Source organism: Asterias amurensis, chromosome 14, assembly GCF_032118995.1.
Source record: "Asterias amurensis chromosome 14, ASM3211899v1".
NCBI classification, from domain to species: Eukaryota; Metazoa; Echinodermata; class Asteroidea; order Forcipulatida; family Asteriidae; genus Asterias; species Asterias amurensis.
Genome location: NC_092661.1, coordinates 326,442 through 347,241, shown reverse-complemented (window position 1 = coordinate 347,241; position 20,800 = coordinate 326,442). Strand labels below are relative to the sequence as shown.

Sequence of the window (20,800 nt, the reverse complement as noted above, 5' to 3'; positions counted from 1 at the left end):
TCTGCTTAGCGGTCGATTTTGTGCTTACTGTGCAATTTCTATTTCATAGCGCTGCTAACTGTAAGCACACGAAAAGGCATGCTAACCTTCCTGTGCTTAACACACAAAAATAAATGACGTCGCAATGCAAATCCACGGTAAACACGTAATATGGCCGCCCAATTTTCTGCTAACCTGTGAATTCTGCTACAGTAAGCACGCAAATTTGCTTACCGTTAAGCAGCGCTATGAAATTGGGCCCTTGTCCCAAATGACATCAGTAATTTATTACTTGTTATTTCTGTTACCTGCAATAATTAGTTCATACCTTGCAAAATGTCATGTAAATGTTTTTATAACCTCTAAAGGAATTTTTCGCACAAATCTAATTTAAAATGGTCAATGCTGGAAAGATTTGTCAATCTTATTCTAAATAATAAAAAGTTTATTAAATTAACCTGTTCACAGTGTTTTTTAATTTTTTTTGAAGGAAGTTCATTCTGCTTAATGTTTTTAATGAGGGTCAGATATCACATGGATTTAGGCCTGTGTTTAAATAAACTTATGCTTTCTCAATTTTAGTACTTGCAGCTGTTTTCTTCTTTGTTCACAAACATTTTCACGGACACACGCTCGTTTTAAAAGACCAGCCATTGAGGTCTTACTTAGATGTAGGACATCCATGCAATATGTACAAGCGATCGCTATAGTTGGCAGGAAATACTGACATTATTTCTAGACTGATTCATGTGATTATTATTAATAAAAGTGAGCTCCATATGATGGTAGAACATCATTTTTATTTCCTATCGCAATTACAAAATCACGCCGCACGGAAATTCTCCGTTTCGGCATACTATGGGTGCGTTCGTTTAGCTTCCCTGGGTCGACCCCGGTGTGTGGTAGGGTATTTTTTTCCAGGACGATCGTGTGCAGATAATTACCCAAATTAGTCCTGGAAAAAAATCCGCCTCACACCGGGGTCGACCCAGGGAAGCTAAACGAACGCACCCAATGTACGTTGTACGGTACGAGTTGACTTGGGTACGAGTTGACTGGGGTGCGAGTTGACCTGGGTACGAGTTGACTTAGGTACGAGTTCACTCGTCCCCAGCGCCTTGCTTTAACCAAAGGCGCTGGGATGGTCCTGGATAGACTGGCCGCTGGGGCCGAGCGAAAGGTACGAGTTGACTTGGGTACAATATTTTGGGTACGAGTTGACCTGGGTACGAGTTGACTTAGGTACGAGTTGACTTGGGTACAATATTTTGGGTACGAGTTGACTTGGGTACGAGTTGACTTGGGTACGAGTTGACCCGTTTCGGATCTGGAGACCGTAATTGATGAATAGCGCCCTCTCTTGGCAACAAATGGCAAACTATATTCTATCCAATCAGATCATAGTGTTTAGTCAGATCATGTGAACAGCGCTGTATTTAAAGTCGGTAAACAACAAGTTGGATTGATGGTCGGAATTGCACTTTTACACCATTTGGCAAGGCTCCAAAACCCATCATGGGTAAGTAACATACTTGTTGAGTTTGACCTCGTCCAGGATGATGCAATTTGAAATTAAAATAAGTCGCCCTGTTAAACTAAAATGATTAATATTTTCATTAATTTTCACCGTGGAATCGGGACATTGAAATTACGTGCAAATAACTCACTGCATTCAATGCAATGCCACTTCCTGAGTTGAGTAATTCAGTGAGTCCGTGAAAATTCCCCAACATGGACAAAAGTGAAACGTTTCTCGAAATACTTTCCAGGGTACGTTTCTTTTCTTTTCACGGAATTTCACTCTTACATTTCCATTCAAATACAAAACCAAGAAGGAAAACAAAACTAATTTTGACATAATCTAAACATGCTAAAAATGGTTTATTTATTTAAGTTATTAAAAAATAGTTTAGAAATCAAATAGAATTTTAGAATGATCGATTCGAAGATGTGCGCAATTTATTTGCAGATTGTGCAAATTAATCTGCTACACACAGTAGAAAATACGGAAAAGTTTCCAGATGGCGCCACCACTTTTTCATTTGATATGAAATAATATTGTATCTAATTTACCTCAACGATGGAGATATCCCTTTTTGTAAAAAGGAGTGAAAAACTGGTGACGCCATACGTAAAGTTATCCGAAGATACGAGAAATTACTAGAATACGTACTGTAGTGTTTGCCCCCCCCCCCTTGCCAGAACAAAATGATAACGTAATGTTGCATGATTTTAATTAAATCCTAAAAACATAGATTTTTGAGGGGCAAGATGACTTGCTAGAATAAGAGTTAGAATAGTTGCTTCAAATTTTTCAATTTAAAAAATTACATTTTATGCAATCTGGAAGTTCCAGTGAAACATGAACACCTTCAAAGCTCAAGTTCAACTCAAGTTCATCCACAACGTCCAAAACCAAATTATGTATGTTTTAATTTCTTGTGGTTTTGCATTTACAGCAACCAAAGGCCTTGTCTGTAGCTTTCCCTGAGGGTTGATTGATTCAATCAAGTCATATGCTATTTTAAAAATTTACCATTTAAAAATTTTAACATTTGTTTTCGATATTTTCAGATCAAACAACGCAAGTGAAGAGGATTATAGAGGCTGGTTGCCAACCAGAAGACTGGCTGGTCTACATCAACATGCTCGTGAAGGATACACAGTTATCTAATATCACTAATAGATATAGATTACTGTGTAGTGCTTATAACAACGCTCTCAAACTTATCGACTTGGAAAAGAACAATAAGAATCCAGCATACGCTCAAATTTGCATCAACTTTGCAAAGTTGAAAATGTAAGAAATTGCCGTTCTCACAAAAATCATTAAAATGTGTAACGAATGCTGAATCTGACCAAAAACACAATCCAAGGCTGTGTTGGAAGCGGTGACTTCGGCTACAGCTACAGCTAGATCAGCGCATCTGCCAGTGTTGAAGAATTTATAAGTAGACATGCGCGTTCTACATACATGTAGCCGTAGCTTTAGCCGAAGTCAACAGTTCACTTTCATTCAGTTGACATACTGAATTATTTGAGTGTGCTACATGTATGACTGTCACCAGATCTGGTATAAGTACTTATACGCCACAAGCCCATGGCCTTAGTTGCCCCTGGTCTTGGCCTAATGCCCCTTCAAAAGTTTCCAATTGACTTTAAGATTTTCCAATGGAAGTGGCCTTTGCAAAATGAAAGTGGCCTCGCCCTCTCAAACAAGAAAGTTCAGGCCCGTGTACTGCGTAAGATTTACTCACTTTGATTTCACATCTTTTTGATCAATGTTGTTTTTTACCAGGACCCATGATTTTGACGATGCTCGGGTAGTTTTCAAATATGCCAGAGCAAATATCAAAACGCTTGCTATTGTCCACGTAGAAGCTGCCCAGCTGGAACTCACTAGAGGTAAGGACTTCATTTATGTATTTCTTTATGTTTTACTTCAATTTAAAAAAAGAGTATAGTAAAAGGCACTGGATATGTTTGGTAATTGTCAAAGACCAGGATTCTCACCTAGTGTTACCCAACACATGCATAACAAATCTGTGAACATTGGGCTCAATCGGTCATCAAAATTACAAGTTGAATAGCTTCTGCTATACCAGTGACTGGCGCCTTAGAATTCAGATAATATTGACAAAATAGGGAGACTGCCAACATCCAAATAGGGAGCCCGCCAACAAAAGGGGCTATAGTGCCGATGCGCTAATACAAAGGTCCGTGTTCAAGTCCCGCTCAAGTAAGTTAATTTTTAACCAAAAATTTTTGAAAAACTACCAGTCAGTTGGTGTGTGATAATTACTTTATATTAAAAACTGAAATACCGGCATGTTTATTTTCAGGAGATAAAGACAAATGTTTGGACATCTTAAAGAAGGCACAGAATCTAAAATGTGAACCGACTCAAATGGTGGAAACAGCCATGGAACGATTTACCAAAGGTCTAAGTAGTCTACAAGCTGACAATGAGTTTACCATCCCATTTTCTGATCATACTAAGGAGCAGAATACATCTGAGTCTCGATCGTTCTATACAGGGATGTCCGTTACTCAGAGTGCATCTAAGATTAAGAGATTGAATACTCTATCAACACCGGATTGTAAGAGTTTACCTGCTCCTGTCAGTGCCAGTGTTGGAGCAAGTGCAAGAGGGAAAATCAGGTAATAATTTAAGAAAACTTTAAGGGTCATGTCTTACGAAGCATTTTACTGGCAACCAGTTCCAGGTAATCTCAAAGAAGAAAATCCATTCACATTTGAATATTCTCAACATTTTCTTCGGGAGTATAAGACTGACTAATTTGCTACCAAAGCGCTCCTGTAGCATGCACGATAGTTGGTTGCCTCCAAGTTGCTGTAAAAGTTGCCTGTGTGACAAGGCCCTAAGATTCTTGCAAAGGTTTTATCCGTCTCGGATGAAATTGTGATTAAATTCTGCAAAACTATAAGGTTGCGGAGCATAACATACTGGGAAGAAGTGCGCATTCAATCATTTAGTCCTCTAGGTATAATTTTAAAGGCACTGGACACTATTAATTGGTAATTACTCATCAAAATAATTATCAGTATAAAAACTGTCTTGGTCATGAGCAATAGAGAGCTGTTGATAGTGTAAAACATTGTGAGAAACGGCTCCCTCTGAAGTAACAGAGTTTTTGAGAAAGTGGTCAAATATTAAAAGACTTCAGGCCTTGAGCCTTTTATTAGGCATCTGAAAGCACACATATTTGTGCAGCAAGGGTGTTTTTTCTTTCGATATTATTCTCTTGCAACCGCAAGGATTTTTACTATTGTTGTTGTTTAGTGTTCTTTTTCCGTAAATATGCCCTTTTATCTGTCTGTGGTTCACTTTAAAACTCTGTATTCTAGGCTCACTATTTTTCTGTGGTAAGGTTTATCCCATTTTTAACAGTGTACCCTTTTACTGGTGACTGTATTTTTATGTCAGCAATAAGGCCACAGGAATTTCCCTTGCAGGGACAATAAAGTTTTATTGTATTGTATTGTATTGTATTGATACACCAACCAAGTGCAATATTAACTTCCAGCTTCCATAAAATATTCTTTTTTTTGTGTTTGTGAAGGCCAAATTATGGACTACCACAGAGAGTAAAGCGCAGAGTTTTGCAAGTGACTGAGGTACCTTCATCGAACCCTGATGATAGCGATGATGATTATCCATTGTCAGATATCAAACCACTCGAGAAGACAACGCCTCCAATCTCAGATAATCTCAAAATTGAACGTCTTGCTTCTATTGTCGAATCACCTAAAGTTGATTCGAGTGATTCTGGCGTTGCGATGATGGAAACACCTTCAGTAGAGAAACCACATCTACCCTCCAACAATTTCAGTTTAGACACCCCCATGCAGAAAAGTCTACCATCCCAGATTGTGCATCCACGAACGGACATTGAGCAGTTCCATAAGAGTGGTAGAGGGGTGAGCCAAGAGACCGAGGAGCTACAACAAAATGGATCGGTAAAGTCTGAAAGGTAATAATTTCAAAGTAAATTTCATTGCGTAGTCTTTTTACAATTACAAGATTATTCAATCCCTTAATCTCAACAGCACATCTTTTTTTAATTGAATTCGTTAATTGAATTATTTATTTCAATTCGTTCCCTAGTTTGAAGCCACAGAGTTTATTCAACCCATCATCAAATGGAACAGTCCAGCCACCATCAACAAATGGAATTGTCCAGCCACAACACCGTCAAGCTCCCCCTGTTGCTAATGGATCGTGCCATCAGCCGCAACCCATTAGCGTTATACCACAAAATTGTGTTCCTCAGTACAACCAAATGGTAAGTCAACAAAGTCGAAAGGTCTCATAATCTTCGGATTGGTGTGTTGTGGCTGAGCGGATAAGAGCACTGGACTCAAACTCTGGTGTTTTTGATTAGCAGAGTGTGGGTTCGAGTCCCGATCTTGACTATTGTGTCCTTAAGCAAGACACTTTTTATTTTGTCATCCTTTGGATTGGACGTAAAGACGTTGGTCCCATGTGTGGTGTAACACACGTAAAAGAACCCAGTGCACTTATCGAAAAGAGAAGGAGTTAGCCCCAGTGTTCCTGGTTTGATTACTTAGCCTCACAATAAATGTACACAGTGGTTGCATAGTGTACCCCACCCCCCTCCCACCCTTAAACTTGGCCCATGGAAATGTGCTATTTCCATTTGAACTCTCTGATGATAATGTTGACGTTTGAATCTTAGAACCCTGCTATGATGCCAGTACAGACTGTCCAGAGAAAAGATGTCATAACAGTCAACAAGATTAACTATCGAATACTGAGAATAGTTGGCAAAGGAGGCTCTTCCAAGGTAAGACCACACTCCTTCTGGATCCATCACAACAGTCTAGGCCCAAATTATAAAGCTGTTTAGCAGACAATTCTACTTGACAAATTTCTTTGCTCAGCAAAAATTGGGTGGGACACCAGTTTCAACAATGTAATCTTAAAGAGAGTTTGGCTAGTACCCAGTTTTTGCCAAGCAATATTTTTCTGTGCTGAGCTGTTTTTTGTGCTTACATGCTTTATGAAATTGGGCCCTACTGACAAACTAATGGCTGATATCTGAATCTGAATCTGAATAATATAGTCTAAAAAGCATCCAATGGAAACATCTCATCACTTTAATGTAGAAAAGATAATGAAGAAATTTCAGTTTAAGACGTAGGGAAAAACCATGCAAACAGGTAGGGACTGAAAACCCAAACCATGCAAACAGGTAGGGACTGAAAACCCAAACCATGCAAACAGGTAGGGACTGAAAACCCAAACCATGCAAACAGGTAGGGACTGAAAACCCAAACCATGCAAACAGGTAGGGACTGAAAACCCAAACCATGCAAACAGGTAGGGACTGAAAACCCAAACCATGCAAACAGGTAGGGACTGAAAACCCAAACCATGCAAACAGGTAGGGACTGAAAACCCAAACCATGCAAACAGGTAGGGACTGAAAACCCAAACCATGCAAACAGGTAGGGACTGAAAACCCAAACCATGCAAACAGGTAGGGACTGAAAACCCAAACCATGCAAACAGGTAGGGACTGAAAACCCAAACCAAACTGGGGTCCAAAGACAAACACTTGAAAGGCAGGGACAGAAACCACGGAGCCAACCTGGCTGACTTATATCTTTGTTTTTAGTTTCTATTACTGTTCCGTTGAATATTCAACAGTCCGATGTCTTCATGTGTCTGCCATTTCCCCCCTATTTTTGACAAACTGGAGCTGCATGCCTGTATGGTTAAGTTTTACCACATTGATAGTGATTTTTTGCTTAACCCAAACACCAATGTTTTCTTAGCACTCAGTACTTTCCAGAGATTTGTGAAAAAACAAGCATATTACTCGAGTGTGATTCGAACCTTTGACCTTTGCAATTCTAGAGCAGTGTCATACCAACTAGACATTTGATATTACGGATGATTTCTTTTCAGGTATATCAAGTTTTCAGTGAAAGTAAGAAGAAGGTTTTGGCCATCAAGTACGTGACATTAGAATGTGCAGATCAGATGACAATACAAGGCTACATGAATGAGGTCACATTACTACAGAAACTACGCAAGAGTGCAAACATTATTCATCTCTATGATTAGTAAGTAGTAACTGTAGCAATCATAATAATAGTGGTTTGATATAACGCGCTCATAAATGTCACTCGGCGACGCTCAAAGTGCTTCAACCTTCAGTATTTTCTGCAAGTATGTGTGGTTACGTTTGAAGTATGAGACCTACTCCTTTTACATAGCACCATGTAATGGTTTACAAGGTGCTGTGGTGCAATATGTTGCCAGTTAAACCAGGAACATCGGGGCAAACCCCTTCTCTTTTCGATAAGTGCACTGGGCTCTTTTACATGCAATCACAACACTCTGGACCAATGGCTTAACGTCCCATCCGAACAGGCGAAGCAATCATGGTTAAGTGTCTTGCTTAAAACTTAAGGACACAAGTGCCACGACTTGAACTCTAACCCACACTCTGCTGATCAAACAGTAGAACTTGAGTCCGGTTCTTTTAACCCCTAGGCCACCAAATGCAACGACACGCTTTTGACTTGAGATAATTGTGTCTGTGTGTGCTTGGTTAATCCAGTACAGACAACTGTACAGTTTCAAAGTTAAAGGGTCACCCTTCCTATATAAAGAAAGTATTTGTTATTATATGGTTGGAGTGATGGCAGTGTAACGAACCGCACAAATGTTCCTTGAGAATGTGTGAGCACATTTCACCTGTGTAGGTACATGTTGTTCATTGTTGCTGTATTTTTATTTTTCTGTACAGTGAGATAACAGATTCTCACATCTACCTGGTAATGGAATGTGGATCGATTGACTTAGCTTCATTCTTAAGTACCAAGAAGATTAATGCTCAAGATATGAAGTTTTACTGGAGGGGAATGTTGGATGCTGTCGATGTCGTACACCAAGCAGGTAATTCTCAGTTAATTGATTGATCCCAAACCCTTACCCTAAACACCAACCCTTTTACCTAATACTAATAAGAAGATTAATGCTCAAGATATGAAGTTTTACTGGAGGGGAATGTTGGATGCTGTGGATGTCGTACACCAAGCAGGTAATTCTCAGTTAATTGATTGATCCCAAACCCTTACCCTAAACACCAACCCTTTTACCTATTACAAATTGACAGCACATAAATCCCCAAAGCACATACAAGTAGAAGAAATTCAACTACCAGTTCTTTTTTAGAACCACTAATCACTACTCAAAAGAGATTTACACATGGTGCTACCTCAAACCTCTCCTGATAACAATCAAACAATGCAAACTTACAAATCCTACTTTCCGATGTTATGTAGTTACCTTTTACTTCGGAACTACTCATTTCATGTAATAGGAAATTTGCACCGGGGATAAAGAATAATAATTTTGGTTTTACCCATCTATTAAATCCTTGCGGTACCCGCTTCTAAAACATAGGATTCACACTGCCTTTAGCTACCGGGCAATCTCTGTGGCTTAGTTGGTAAGACACTGCTCTAGAATTGCAAAGGTCGTGGGTTTGAATCCCACCCGAGTAATATGCCTGTGGTGAATTTTCATAGTGCTTGGGAAAGTACTGAGTTTACAGTGCTCACACACATCGGTGTATGTATGGGTAAAACCAAAATTCATAAATACCTAAGACAGTTTCGCTATTCCTATTGGTCGAGATGGCGTCACGTGGGGGTGTTTAAACCTTTGATAATGACCAGTAAAAAGTGTTGAAACATGGGCGTGGCATGCGAACTCGCACCTGTGCTTTTAAGACAATTTCTTTATTCCTATGGTCGACAGCAACAGCCTGAACAGTTGTGCCACCATTTCATAGTTGGAGGGGTGTTGTGTTGAAAGAGATTATTTAACAATTATAATTTTACTTTTTGACCAAAAAGTGTTGATGTTTTTTGACCTAAAAAGTATTTATGAATGGGAATCAAAGTGTGTTGAATTTTTTTCGTGGTTTGAAAGAATATGTACAAAGAAAGTTGAGAGTAGTTTTTGATGTTTCCAATCTTTCTCTTCCTTAGGTATTGTCCACAGTGACTTAAAGCCCGCTAATTTCCTGTTTGTTGAGGGTGCTTTAAAGCTGATTGACTTTGGTATTGCTAATGCTATCCAGACTGATAAAACCAGCGTGATTAGAGAGTCACAGATTGGAACCCTTAACTACATGTCACCTGAAGCCATTCAAGACGTCTCGGCAACACCTAGCGCTGGTGGGCAACGGAGACCGAAACTTAAGGTTGGTATCCATTTCTTTTTAATAAAAAAATTTGTTCTGAAAGAGTATCAAGTAAAATGATATTACACGCTGTTTGAGGTAAAAGACTTTCATAAGTTTTTCCACATTTTGGAGACCCTCTCAGACTGCCGATTACTTTTGTACAATGCATAAAAGTATAATTGTTTATGACTTAAAATAAAATCCTTATAGGTTATTCATGTAGCTTATCCATTAAGGCTCAAGTTTATAAAAAAGAAAATTAAGTTGAAACATATTAATTTTTTTTTTTATATATTTATTATTTATTAGATGTTAAATTTTGTCTTCTAAATAATTTTTTTTTAGTACCCTTCCACCATTTAAATCAACGGGTCATAATCTGGTTTTGCCGTCAGATTGAATTAAAAGCGAAAATGAAAGTAATGTTTTTTTTAAGTATTAAAATACTAAACGAGCTATAAATTCATACTCCAAAATAGGCAGATCATATTAAAAGAAAACAATAAATTGAAAGAGTTAACTTGAAAGTACACTGACATATCAGTCGGTTTGCTTGGTTTTCATGTTTGGATTAGACCACAGGGGGACTAATAATAGATATAATCAACTTCCCATTATGTCAATTGATAAAGGATCAAGTTTAATTATTCCACCCCCCCTTCCCCCCCCCCCCACACACACACCACAAGGTAACAACTCTTCATCCATTCCTTGCTCTTTGCTTTATCTTATTATGATCCTTGACTACTGTGGTACTGTTTACCTTGGAGATAATGTTTCACTCTTTCGCTATCGCTAGGATTATTAACTTCTATACCGTTTTCTCTGCCGTTGTTTGAGATTTTTCATCTATACTGGTCTGTAGTATGACTGTCCGTTAAATGACATGACAGGATATACCTTGTGAAACGGGAAGCCGGTTTTGATTGTCAACAAACCTCGCAGAATGGCAAATTCAATGCTGAAGTCCAATGTGCACTTTCTCGTCGTCGATTTAGAAATTGAGAAATTGTTTTATTAGCCTATCTCGCTGCATTGTTTAATTTAAAAACATGATATGTGGACTCTGTGAGATAAAGGTGTGCTTAGCTAAGTTTCAATAGACTGTGTTGGTCAGGTTGCTAAGAAAGACCCGATATGGAAGGAAATTAAAAGAGCTTTTTAGTCAACCCCACTGGGTTTGGTTTCAGCTCAGCATTTACTTCCAAACAAAAGCTCCCTCACGGCGAAGAAAGTGTAGTTGAAATTCAAGCGCTCTGTCAGCTGACTTGAGCCTTTAAACCTACAAAACTGTTTGTCAATCCTCGGACAAGGTAACAAACTTCTCTTGTTCAAGCTTCTTGAAGCTTCCAAGTCCACATTGAAATCTTGGAGAATAAACATCAGATGATGAAAAAAACAAAGCAGCGATCATTTTACAATTTCACCTGATGCCCACTGTGCTATTCAAGACCATTTTAATATCACCACTCTAACTCTTGGTACATCTTTCACTTTGAAAGATAACCAAGAAATTTAATCCCCTAAAGTTTTTCTTAATGTTTTTCAAGCACACGTGTTAATTTTTATCAAAAGGTGTAAGTAATATCTGCGCTTTCTGATTGGTGGAAAGATAAATCAATAGTGTGTTCATGAGAGAGTGAAGGATTCAGGGGTAGCTACACCCAAATAACTAACGGGACATCGGCATGGAATGATTACATTTATCATGTTTATAAAGCAGGCTTTGAAACTTTGCACGTTTGGAGTTGAATTTGGTGGTGCTTGCGGTAGCACGATGCTGCTGCAAACCTGACCTAAGAAATAAAGCTGTTGTGAATTGTACAAAACTAAAGTTGTACATAGCGTGGGGTTCGGGAAATGACATACAGTATAGTTAAATGTTACTCTGTGAACAAATAACAACAAAAGTGAAATAAACAATGCAACTTTCTGGGTGTCCCCTGAAAAAATGCAGAGGCTCAAATTACTTCGCATTCAACAAAAGTTGAGTATGAAATAATTTCATCACAAAAATTTCAAAGAATTGTTCAAACAAACAGTTTGGTCAATAATTTGGTCAATGTTTCCGGATAGCTTGGAGGCAATCAACTGTGCACTTCATGCAAAAGGAACACTTTGCTAGAAATTGTCCGAGTTCCTCAGTCTCTCAGAGAAAAATATGTTTAAATCGATATGTAATAAGTATCTGTTCGGAGATTGTCTGGAACAGATTACCATTAAATAGTTTCATGTGAGATGGCTCTTAGAGAAATATCCCTGATCTTTGGTTTATTGGAAAATTTAATTAAATTAAACCAGGCACACCATTTAAAAATCAATACTAGTATTTTTAAGAAGTGGTTATTGTACTTTTTGATTTTTGTTTCCCTGTTGTAGAATTGATTCTTGTTTTATGTTTAACTTACTGGGGCTAATTTGAGATCCGGTTGCCACAAAGCCCTTCTTAAATTTGAAATTGAAACCATTTAATCGAAGAATTAGCCAGATATGTGTATGGGTATTCTCTGGTCAATCTGTTTCCACTGTAAGTGCGTGCAGGCCTGATACTTCACGGAGGCAAAGAAGCCAATTGCCTCCGCCCCTTGGTCAACGCCTCCAGTAGAAATTTACAAATTGCTCATAATAGGGTGCCCTTTACCAAGGAGAAAATGCCTTGGTGCCCTTGCCCTTTTCAAAAAATGAAGCATTCAGGCCTGTGCGAGTTTAGTCTTTCGCTTATAAGCCTACGTAAACTGTATTAGAAATAAACAATTTGGTACACCTGTTTTTTTAATTTTCCAGAAAGTTTGGCTTAGGTAATATCATAGATTTGCTTTAATTGAACCCAATCTTTCCTCACAGTTTTTACTTCTTCACAATCTCAGTCTTTTAATATTTCTTTATTTGTATTTTTTTTTCACAGATAAACTGCAAGAGTGACGTTTGGTCTTTAGGATGTATCTTTTACTACATGGTGTATGGCAAGACACCATTCCAGCACATTACATTCAGTCTAATGAAACTACAGGCCATCTGTGATCCAAGGTATGTAACAGACATCATATTTGTTTCCCAGATAAGTCAGCAACTGTTTTATAAAACAGTCAGACAAGTCTATTCTAGCCTAGGTCAACCCTTGCACTCAATAGAAAGGTCCTACTTGTTTTCAATGGGCCTAGTTCATTATAATAATACCTGAAACAAATTTACAACTGAATAGAGAATGATTTCATCCAGTTTGCACTGCACAAAATTTACACCGCTGACAGATTTGTGCTTGACTTGAAGGCAGTGTACACTATTGGTAATTGTCAAAGACTAGCCTTCACAGTTGGTGTTTCTCAACATAAGCATAAAATAACAAACCTGTGAAAATTTGAGCTCAATTGGTCATCGAACTTGCGAGATAAGAATGATACAAAAAACACCCTTGTCACACGAAGTTGTGTGCGTTTAGATGGTTAATTTCGAGACCTCAAAATCAAATTTGTGGAAAATTACTTCTTTCTCGAAAACTATGGTACTTCAGAGGGAGCCGTTTCTCACAATGTTTTATACCATCAACCTCTCCCCATTACTTGTCACCAAGAAAGGGTTTATGCCAATAACTATTTTGAGTAATTACCAATAGTGGGTACTGCCTTTAATATGTGATGAATTTTTTTGAAGCAAATGAAGCATTTTGCAATGCAAGGAAAATTATTGCTTTCCATTGCTCGTTACTAAATAACGTGTCTTGTGCATTTCAACATTGAGGTTATTTATAATAATAATAATTATTAGAACCTTATTTTTATTGTGCTTTTTTACAAAGTGGCTACAAAGCGCTTAAGAAATACAAAAGTAACCAGAAAGAAAAAAATAGAGTACGATCCGAGAGTTAAAACCAACGGTTAGATATTATCATTACATGGTGTTGCTGCAAACCTTTTCTTGTTTAATACATTGATTGACTTCTTTGTTTGTTTGTTAAATTAAGGCATGTGCTTGAGTTCCCAGCCGTTGATAACCCTCACCTCCTGGATTTACTCAAGAAATGTTTACTTCGTGACTCAAGAGAAAGGCCATCAATTCAAGAACTGAAGAAACATCCATACTTCCAAGCAGATCCACCCCCTCCACCAGGTAACGGGAAAGTCAAAACGTCAAAATCAAATCTGTAATCCTCATCATGCTGGTATTGAGTCTTTGCAAGTTGCACGAGAATAACGAAAGAAAGAAAAAACACCCTTGTTGCACAAAGTTGTGTGCTTTCAGATGCCTAATAAAAGGCTTCAGGCCTGATGTCTTTTACTACTTGAGTGAGAAATTACCTCTTTCTCAAAAACAAAGTTACTTCAGAGGGAGCTGTTCCTCACAATGTTTTATACTATCAACAGCTCCCAATTGCTCGTTGCCAAGAGAGTTTTTATGCTAACAATTATTTTGAGTAATTACCAATTAGTGTCCAGTGCCTTGCATTAAACGATGAACCATACATTTTGTCCTGAGATATGTCTTGGTAGTTTCTCCCTCAAATCAGATTTAACATTAATTAGGGAATAAAAGTGTAGCAACGAGTTCTTCAACGTTTGTTTAAAGCCGGCAGGGTCGATGGCCGTGTGATAAAGGCCCTCGCCTTATCCCACGGCAACGACCCTGCAAGGTTTTAAACGGACGTTGAAGAACGAGTCACTACTCTTTTATTCCCATGCATAAATGCCTTTTTGTTAAAAAACGTAAACAAATACAGTTATAGACACTTTAACAATTGAAAATTCAAGGTTTGAAGTTTTTTTTCTTCAAAACTTTGTGAAGAATCTGTTCGAGGCACGTGGGTTGTGTGTACGCGCGCGCGCTTAGATTACGCGCTGTTAGCTATGATTTGCGCGTTCAGAGTGATAATCTTGCACGCGGAAGCCAGCTCAGTGTGCATTTTAAACAGAGCTTCAGTGTGCATTAACTAAAGGTTTATGCACACCCATGTGACGCGCTCTCCACCAATAGGAGTAGAGAAACTGTCCGGGGTGTTTATGAACACTTTTTTAATAATAATTGTTTATTTGATTTTGTTTTGTTTAGAACCGAGTCAGCCAAATGTTCCTAATCTGACAGAGGAACACTTGAAGAGTTTAATATCCCAGTTACATGTTAGTCATGCTCAACTCAACTCACCAACGAGTATATCAGCCGTTTCAAGGGTAAGTTTATATGAGAAGAATAGATCCAAACTAACAACCAACCAATTGAAAAGGAACTATGATAAGTTTATGAGAATTGAATTCACCTGTCTTGCCTATTTGTACCAATAATCTTGTAATTATTTGATGGATTTTACCCCTGGTAACAAGTTTTAATAAACCATGAATAACAACAGTGTTGGATGTCAACCTATCATCAACCTATCATCAAGCATGATATTCGTCCAGTCTGTTTTCCGTTGTTTGGCTCTCAGAAAAAATCAGACAAACTAAATACCCTGGAACATGTGTATATGACATGTAGGTCAGCGCTTGTACTCGATCAAATTTGCCTCCTTATTTCCAAGGGCCAGGCCTAGAATTTCATCTTTGAAAGGGCAAGGCCATTTTAATTTTACAAAGGGTACTTCCATTTGAAAATATTACAATGAATGGGAAAATTTTGAAGGGGCACCAAGTCTGAGACCAGGGGCAACAGAGACGTAATTCCAGGCCTATGAAAGGCCAAGTGTCGGTCACGCTTGAACCATTCAGCTTTTGTATATGAATGAGACAATAAATCTATTATCATTTGATTGGGCCAATTTGAATTTATTATTATTTGCTTGATATTCTGCAGACTCTGATGGAGCAGCTACAGTCCGGTCAGCAATTGGATATCTCAACTGCTTTGAGACATAAACCCAGGAATTACCAACCAGTTCTACAACAGGTCAGCAAGATGTTTCATTCTCCAGTCTGGTTTATTGTTGTATGTTTAATTTGATTCAAAGGAAAATAATATTACTTTGATTTATTAGCTACAGTGCTACTACTCTAGATTAGCAAAAGTTGTTGGTTTGAGTAATATGCCTGTGATTTTGTTTTAACAGAACTCAGGAAAGTACTAAATAATCAGTGCTTGTACACACATCTGTGTAAGGTTAAAAACGGAAAAAAAGTGATTAATCCCTGATGCAAGTTTAACATCTATTAAATTGTTGCTGTACCGGCTCCTAAAACATAGGATTCGAACTGCCTCCAACTACTGGGCAATCTTGGAGGTCTTGTTGGTAAGACTAGTTGGCCAAGGTCGTGGGTGCAAATCCCGCCGGATTGGCTCGGTGATGCACAAAACCACGGATCAGCAACAGGATAAGTTGGGCTTAGTGTGTTGAAGCATGTAGGCTTGAGCTGGGACTAAACCTAAATTTAATCAACTGAAACACACACTAATGAAAAGAGATTTTCACATGGTGTTACGTTGTACTACTCCCACAAAGTTTTAAATCCTACTTATGTTTATTGTTCTCCTTATCATGTCTCTTAGCATCCTCCTAAGCCTCCACCACCTCTTCCAATTCAGTCTCATCCAGCGCTTCGATCTCAACCTTCTCATCTACCTGCCCAGTCTCGTCCTCAAGTCAACAGAATGCCGTTACAGATTGTACAAATGGAAGAGATACAACATGCTCAGTCTGCTCTACAACCACTCTGTAGCTCTAAGAATATCAAGTATATGAAACAAGAAAGTCAAGAAAAGGTAAATCACTTCACTTGAAATTTAGTTTCAGTTTCAATTTAAGTTTCAGCCTAGGGTAGACTGTATCGAATAACCCTTTGTTGCTATGAAAGTGGCCATAATGTAGGACAGGCCTAATGCACCAATTTAAAGAGTTTTGCCTGAAATGTGATAATTATGAGACATGCGTTTAAAACAGTTTTGATTTGGCAAGACCAAAACTTGATGTTCCAAAAATATTTTCCCCCTCTTTTTTTGTTTGTTGTCCATGCACATACATAATTTTAATTTTTTCACTAAGGTAAACACTTTTGATGGCATTAAAGTTGTGCACAGTTTTCACATTTTCTATTTATTTTTTTTTTATTTCGACTGCACTTGGTGACATTGCTACATCAGATTGCACTTGGTGACATCAGCATAGTGTTGACATATAATCACTTTTTATTTTGAATGTCCTCATCTTCACTCTTAACAAACAGGAAAATCGTGATTTGGAATCTGTTCTGAGAAGTCAACTTGCCAACAAATATCAGAACGCAATCCCCGTTCAAAACACAGAAGAACAAACATATGGTAAGCATGTTACCCGCCTACTGTGAACATACGTCATAACAAGATGTGTGACAACAACTATGCACCTGTTACATTAGGCTTAATTGAGTGGTTGGTATTGTAACATGTTAAGATACATCCCAAGACATATCTATTTCAGAAACCATAGCTTTCAAACTTTGTTTGACTTTGTGTTAAATCAGAGTTCTTGTTTTTATTTTGCGCCAGGAGTGTCATCATTGACAGACATGTTACACATGTTTAATACTATTAGTTTTTTTTATACTTTGATTTGACTGTGTGTATGATGAAGTTGACGATTATATCGATCATCACTCTATCGCGTCTAAGTTAATTAGACCAAGAGTGTGAAGAAGTTGGGACTTATGAGAAGGTGGGATTAGATGGGAATCAAGCTAGTCTCTGTCTAGTTGCTTTCACACATTGGAATTAAGATAGCCTAGTTTGTAATTTCTAATCTAATTTGGATAGAACACTGATCTTCATCTCTAACTCACCCACTAACCCACCTACCTTTAGATATTTACATGCATTTTTATCTAACTTTTAGTTTGTATACAATTAGACTAACCCATATGCACATAACTTCTTTGGAGAATGTTATTAATAAATATTGACACAAACTGGCCTGGGCCCAATTTCATAGAGCTGCTAAGCACAAAAATTTGCTTAGCATGAAATCTTTTGCCTTGATAAAAACAGGATTACCAACCAAATTTTCGCGTGATTTTCAGGAAAAGTAAACAACAGCTGAGTACGTGTAACAAGCAATATGCAACAAATGGAAATTTGGTTCGTAATCCTTTTTTTTATCAAGGAAGAAATTTCATGCTAAGCAATTTTTTTGTGCTAAGCAGCTCTATGAAATTGGGCCCTGGTTGTTCATGGAGGCCACTGAGGTCATTGCCCCCTTGTGCCCTGGTCTTTGCCTTGTGCCCTTCAAGAGTTCCCATAGATTTTACAATGGAAGTGCCCTTTTCAAAATGAAAATGGCCTTGCCCTCTCAAAGATGAAATTCAGTGCCAATACCAATAAAACAATCAAACAGTGCCAAGATATGCTTTGCTGTTAAGTTCTTCAGAAAGTTGTCTCAATTTATAATTAATTTCTTTTATTTTTATGATTGCCTTACAGAGCAAACTTGGGGAACAGAAACTTTAAAGTAATCGGACTGCATGGCTTCACTAACAAGAACAATAAAGTAACTGATTTCCATGGCAACATATTAATAACCAATTCATAATATCAAATGTATAGATCTTGTAACATTGGATACAAAAATAGATACAGCTCTTTTTAACTAGATTTAACTTCTGTTTTGATAACAAAATATAAATCATGTCTGATTTAACATTCTTGAAAAATTTCAAAAAATTTATAATGGAAGTTCTTGTAGCTTTTAGAACTTGGCATTGAATAATTGTCTTGATGAACCTTTTGGTTCTGAATTACAGTCCAGCAGAATAAAAAATGTTTGCACTCATACTTAGCCTGGTTTACAAATAAATGTGCACTCAAAGAATGAACCTTACACAAAAATGACAACTCTATGTTGTATTAAGTTTTGTATTTTCTTGCATATCACTGAACAATAATACACCTGGCTGGTATGAACTATAAAGAGTCAGCTTTCAGACAAAAATTAAACTATGATTTTTATCCTTAATCCTCTAAAAAACTTATAAATACAGTCCTTGAATACTTTCGCTTTCATGTAAATACTGCAGTGATGTTTGGATGTCAATCATTAATTGTTTTCTATTTTGTCCAATATTTGAATCTTAACATACATGGCTAAGTAGATTTGTGGGTGCAAGACAGCACAGCCCTACCTAAATCGGGTTATGGATGACACTATGTGCCAAGGTTTCAGACAGTGTTGTCCTGCAATACCAGTAACAAACAGTACAATGGTTAAAGGCAGTGGACACTATTGGTAATTGTCAAAGACTAGCCTTCACAGTTGCTGTATCTCAACATATGCATAAAATAACAAACCTGTGAAAATTTGAGCTCGATCGGTTGTCGAAGTTGCGAGATATTAATGAAAGAAAAAACACCCTTGTCACACGAAGTTGTGTGCTTTCAGATGCTTGATTTCGAGACCTCAAATTCTAAACTTGAGGTCTCGAAATCAAATTCGGGGGAAATTACTTCTTTCTCAAAAATTATTTCACTTCAGAGGGAGCCGTTTCTCACAATGTTTTATACCATCAACCTCTCCCCATTACTAGTAATCAAGAAAGGTTTTATGCTAATAATTATATTGAGTAATTACCAATAGTGTCAACTGCCTTTAATGATAAATACAGAGGCAGTGATGTTACTTGCATGGTTAACTAATTTATATACATGTAAAACCTTGTAATTAACAAATACTAATGTACATTATGAAACTTTGCTTTTGCTGAAATGTATATATAGGCAGCACAGGTGCTAACTATGAGTATACATGCTGTACAAAATGTTAGCGCATTCATTGAGTTTGGTTTTCTAAGTATTTTTAATTTATTAATTAACTTTCCACAGTCTTTGTGCCTTCTTGTATAATATAACAACCTCAATGGTTGCTGAATGCTTTCTTAGAATTGCAAAGAAAACTCTTATTTGCCTCCCAAACATTTTTATCTGTTTCCCTTTATTGTCCGGCCCTTCCATGGCCAAACATCCCAACTCCAAAAATGATATTGTAAGGAAAGCAAGTTCAAATCTAAGCTGTTTTGCCAGAAACCTGGATGAAAGAAGTGCAAAAAGAGGCTGAGATAGAACCTGTTATAATCACATCCATACACTAGCATGCCTTTGAAAGTTTGAAATGGAAAAAAAACCAGTCAATTTACCCAGAAATGAACTTATATATAAGAAACCAAAACTGTTGAGTTGGGCTGTTTTGCCATGCGAAGTATTAGAGCCGCAGTTGGAGGGGTGTATCAAACTAAACTCTGTTATTGTATAAGAATAATTAAAAAGCTGGAGGTTCAAATCCAGATCAAACTGGTCATTGATTCATTCACTTAATATTGTGGAAATTCTTTATAAACCACTCTCTTGTATTTCCTGGTCATGATGAACAATAAAAATGACAAAATTCATACTAAAGGAAACCATTTTAAAATTGAAAAGAGTTTTTTTTCAAACGATGTGTGTATTTCCCTTTATATAAAAGCCTATTGTATAAATTCTCGTTTCATTTTAGTGTTTTCTCCTTTATTCTTCGTTTGGTGCATTATTTATTGCAATGCGCACTCCGTGTCTGATAGTCTTTAGTTTCATTTTCATTTGTCTATATATAAGAGATGAATGTATTGACGTCATGTCGTCCTGTATGGGACCTTACCCGGAAATTACATTCGCGATTTCTTGTAGTTTGAATTCCCCTTTTGCCTTTTTAAGTTTGGAAGAAAAAAGAAAAAGAAAAACAACTTGGAGCACTTCATGAGTTCTTCTCAGTTTATCATAAGTGCCTTTTGATTGTCATTTCTTTACAGATACTCAGTGAAGTTGTTTTGTAATTCATTTCTACTCTGGGTATTCCCAACGAACTTTTTACAAAGGACTGGTTATTGTTTCGGGTTTATAATTACCTAAAATTTACATTCCAGGTTGTTATCAACTCGAACAGGAAGTGGTGACAAAAAAGTTGCTTTAGTATGCACAAAATGTCGCAGTTTCGGTTTTTTTTTCCCACAGTTTTTTGGGGGTGATTAACTTTGTGATTTCAAGTGTGGCCTCGCTACACGAGGTAACTTTTGGAGGTAACCAACTGCAGTGCATGCTGCAGGACAACTTTGGTAGCAAGGGAGTCTTTTTTAAACAATGTCTTACGATCCGGG

At 37.5% G+C, this 20,800-nt stretch overlaps 1 protein-coding gene across 2 annotated transcripts; it reads left to right on the top strand.

The window, feature by feature from the left end:
- Positions 1 to 1,375: 1,375 nt before the first annotated feature.
- LOC139946987 (dual specificity protein kinase TTK-like) lies at positions 1,376 to 20,045 on the top strand. 2 transcript variants are annotated; one of them, XM_071944790.1, is made up of 17 exons: positions 1,376 to 1,498; positions 2,554 to 2,779; positions 3,278 to 3,384; positions 3,822 to 4,140; positions 5,064 to 5,474; positions 5,609 to 5,786; positions 6,201 to 6,308; positions 7,436 to 7,593; positions 8,283 to 8,431; positions 9,532 to 9,746; positions 12,634 to 12,755; positions 13,690 to 13,835; positions 14,772 to 14,890; positions 15,510 to 15,602; positions 16,200 to 16,412; positions 16,874 to 16,967; positions 18,102 to 20,045. In XM_071944790.1, the coding sequence occupies exons 1-17, from the start codon at positions 1,495 to 1,497 to the stop codon at positions 18,131 to 18,133; spliced, it is 2,694 nt and encodes an 897-aa protein (XP_071800891.1). In that variant the 5' UTR covers positions 1,376 to 1,494; the 3' UTR covers positions 18,134 to 20,045. The 2 variants fall into 2 exon arrangements, with proteins under 2 accessions (XP_071800891.1, XP_071800892.1); XM_071944791.1 differs by lacking the exon at positions 16,874 to 16,967.
- The last annotated feature ends 755 nt before the right edge of the window (positions 20,046 to 20,800 follow it).

Coding starts and splice junctions, on each gene's coding strand:
- LOC139946987 (XM_071944790.1), top strand. Junction 7,594..8,282: donor ATTATTCATCTCTATGATTA/GTAAGTAGTAAC, acceptor TTTTCTGTACAG/TGAGATAACAGATTCTCACA. Junction 9,747..12,633: donor AACGGAGACCGAAACTTAAG/GTTGGTATCCAT, acceptor TTTTTTTCACAG/ATAAACTGCAAGAGTGACGT.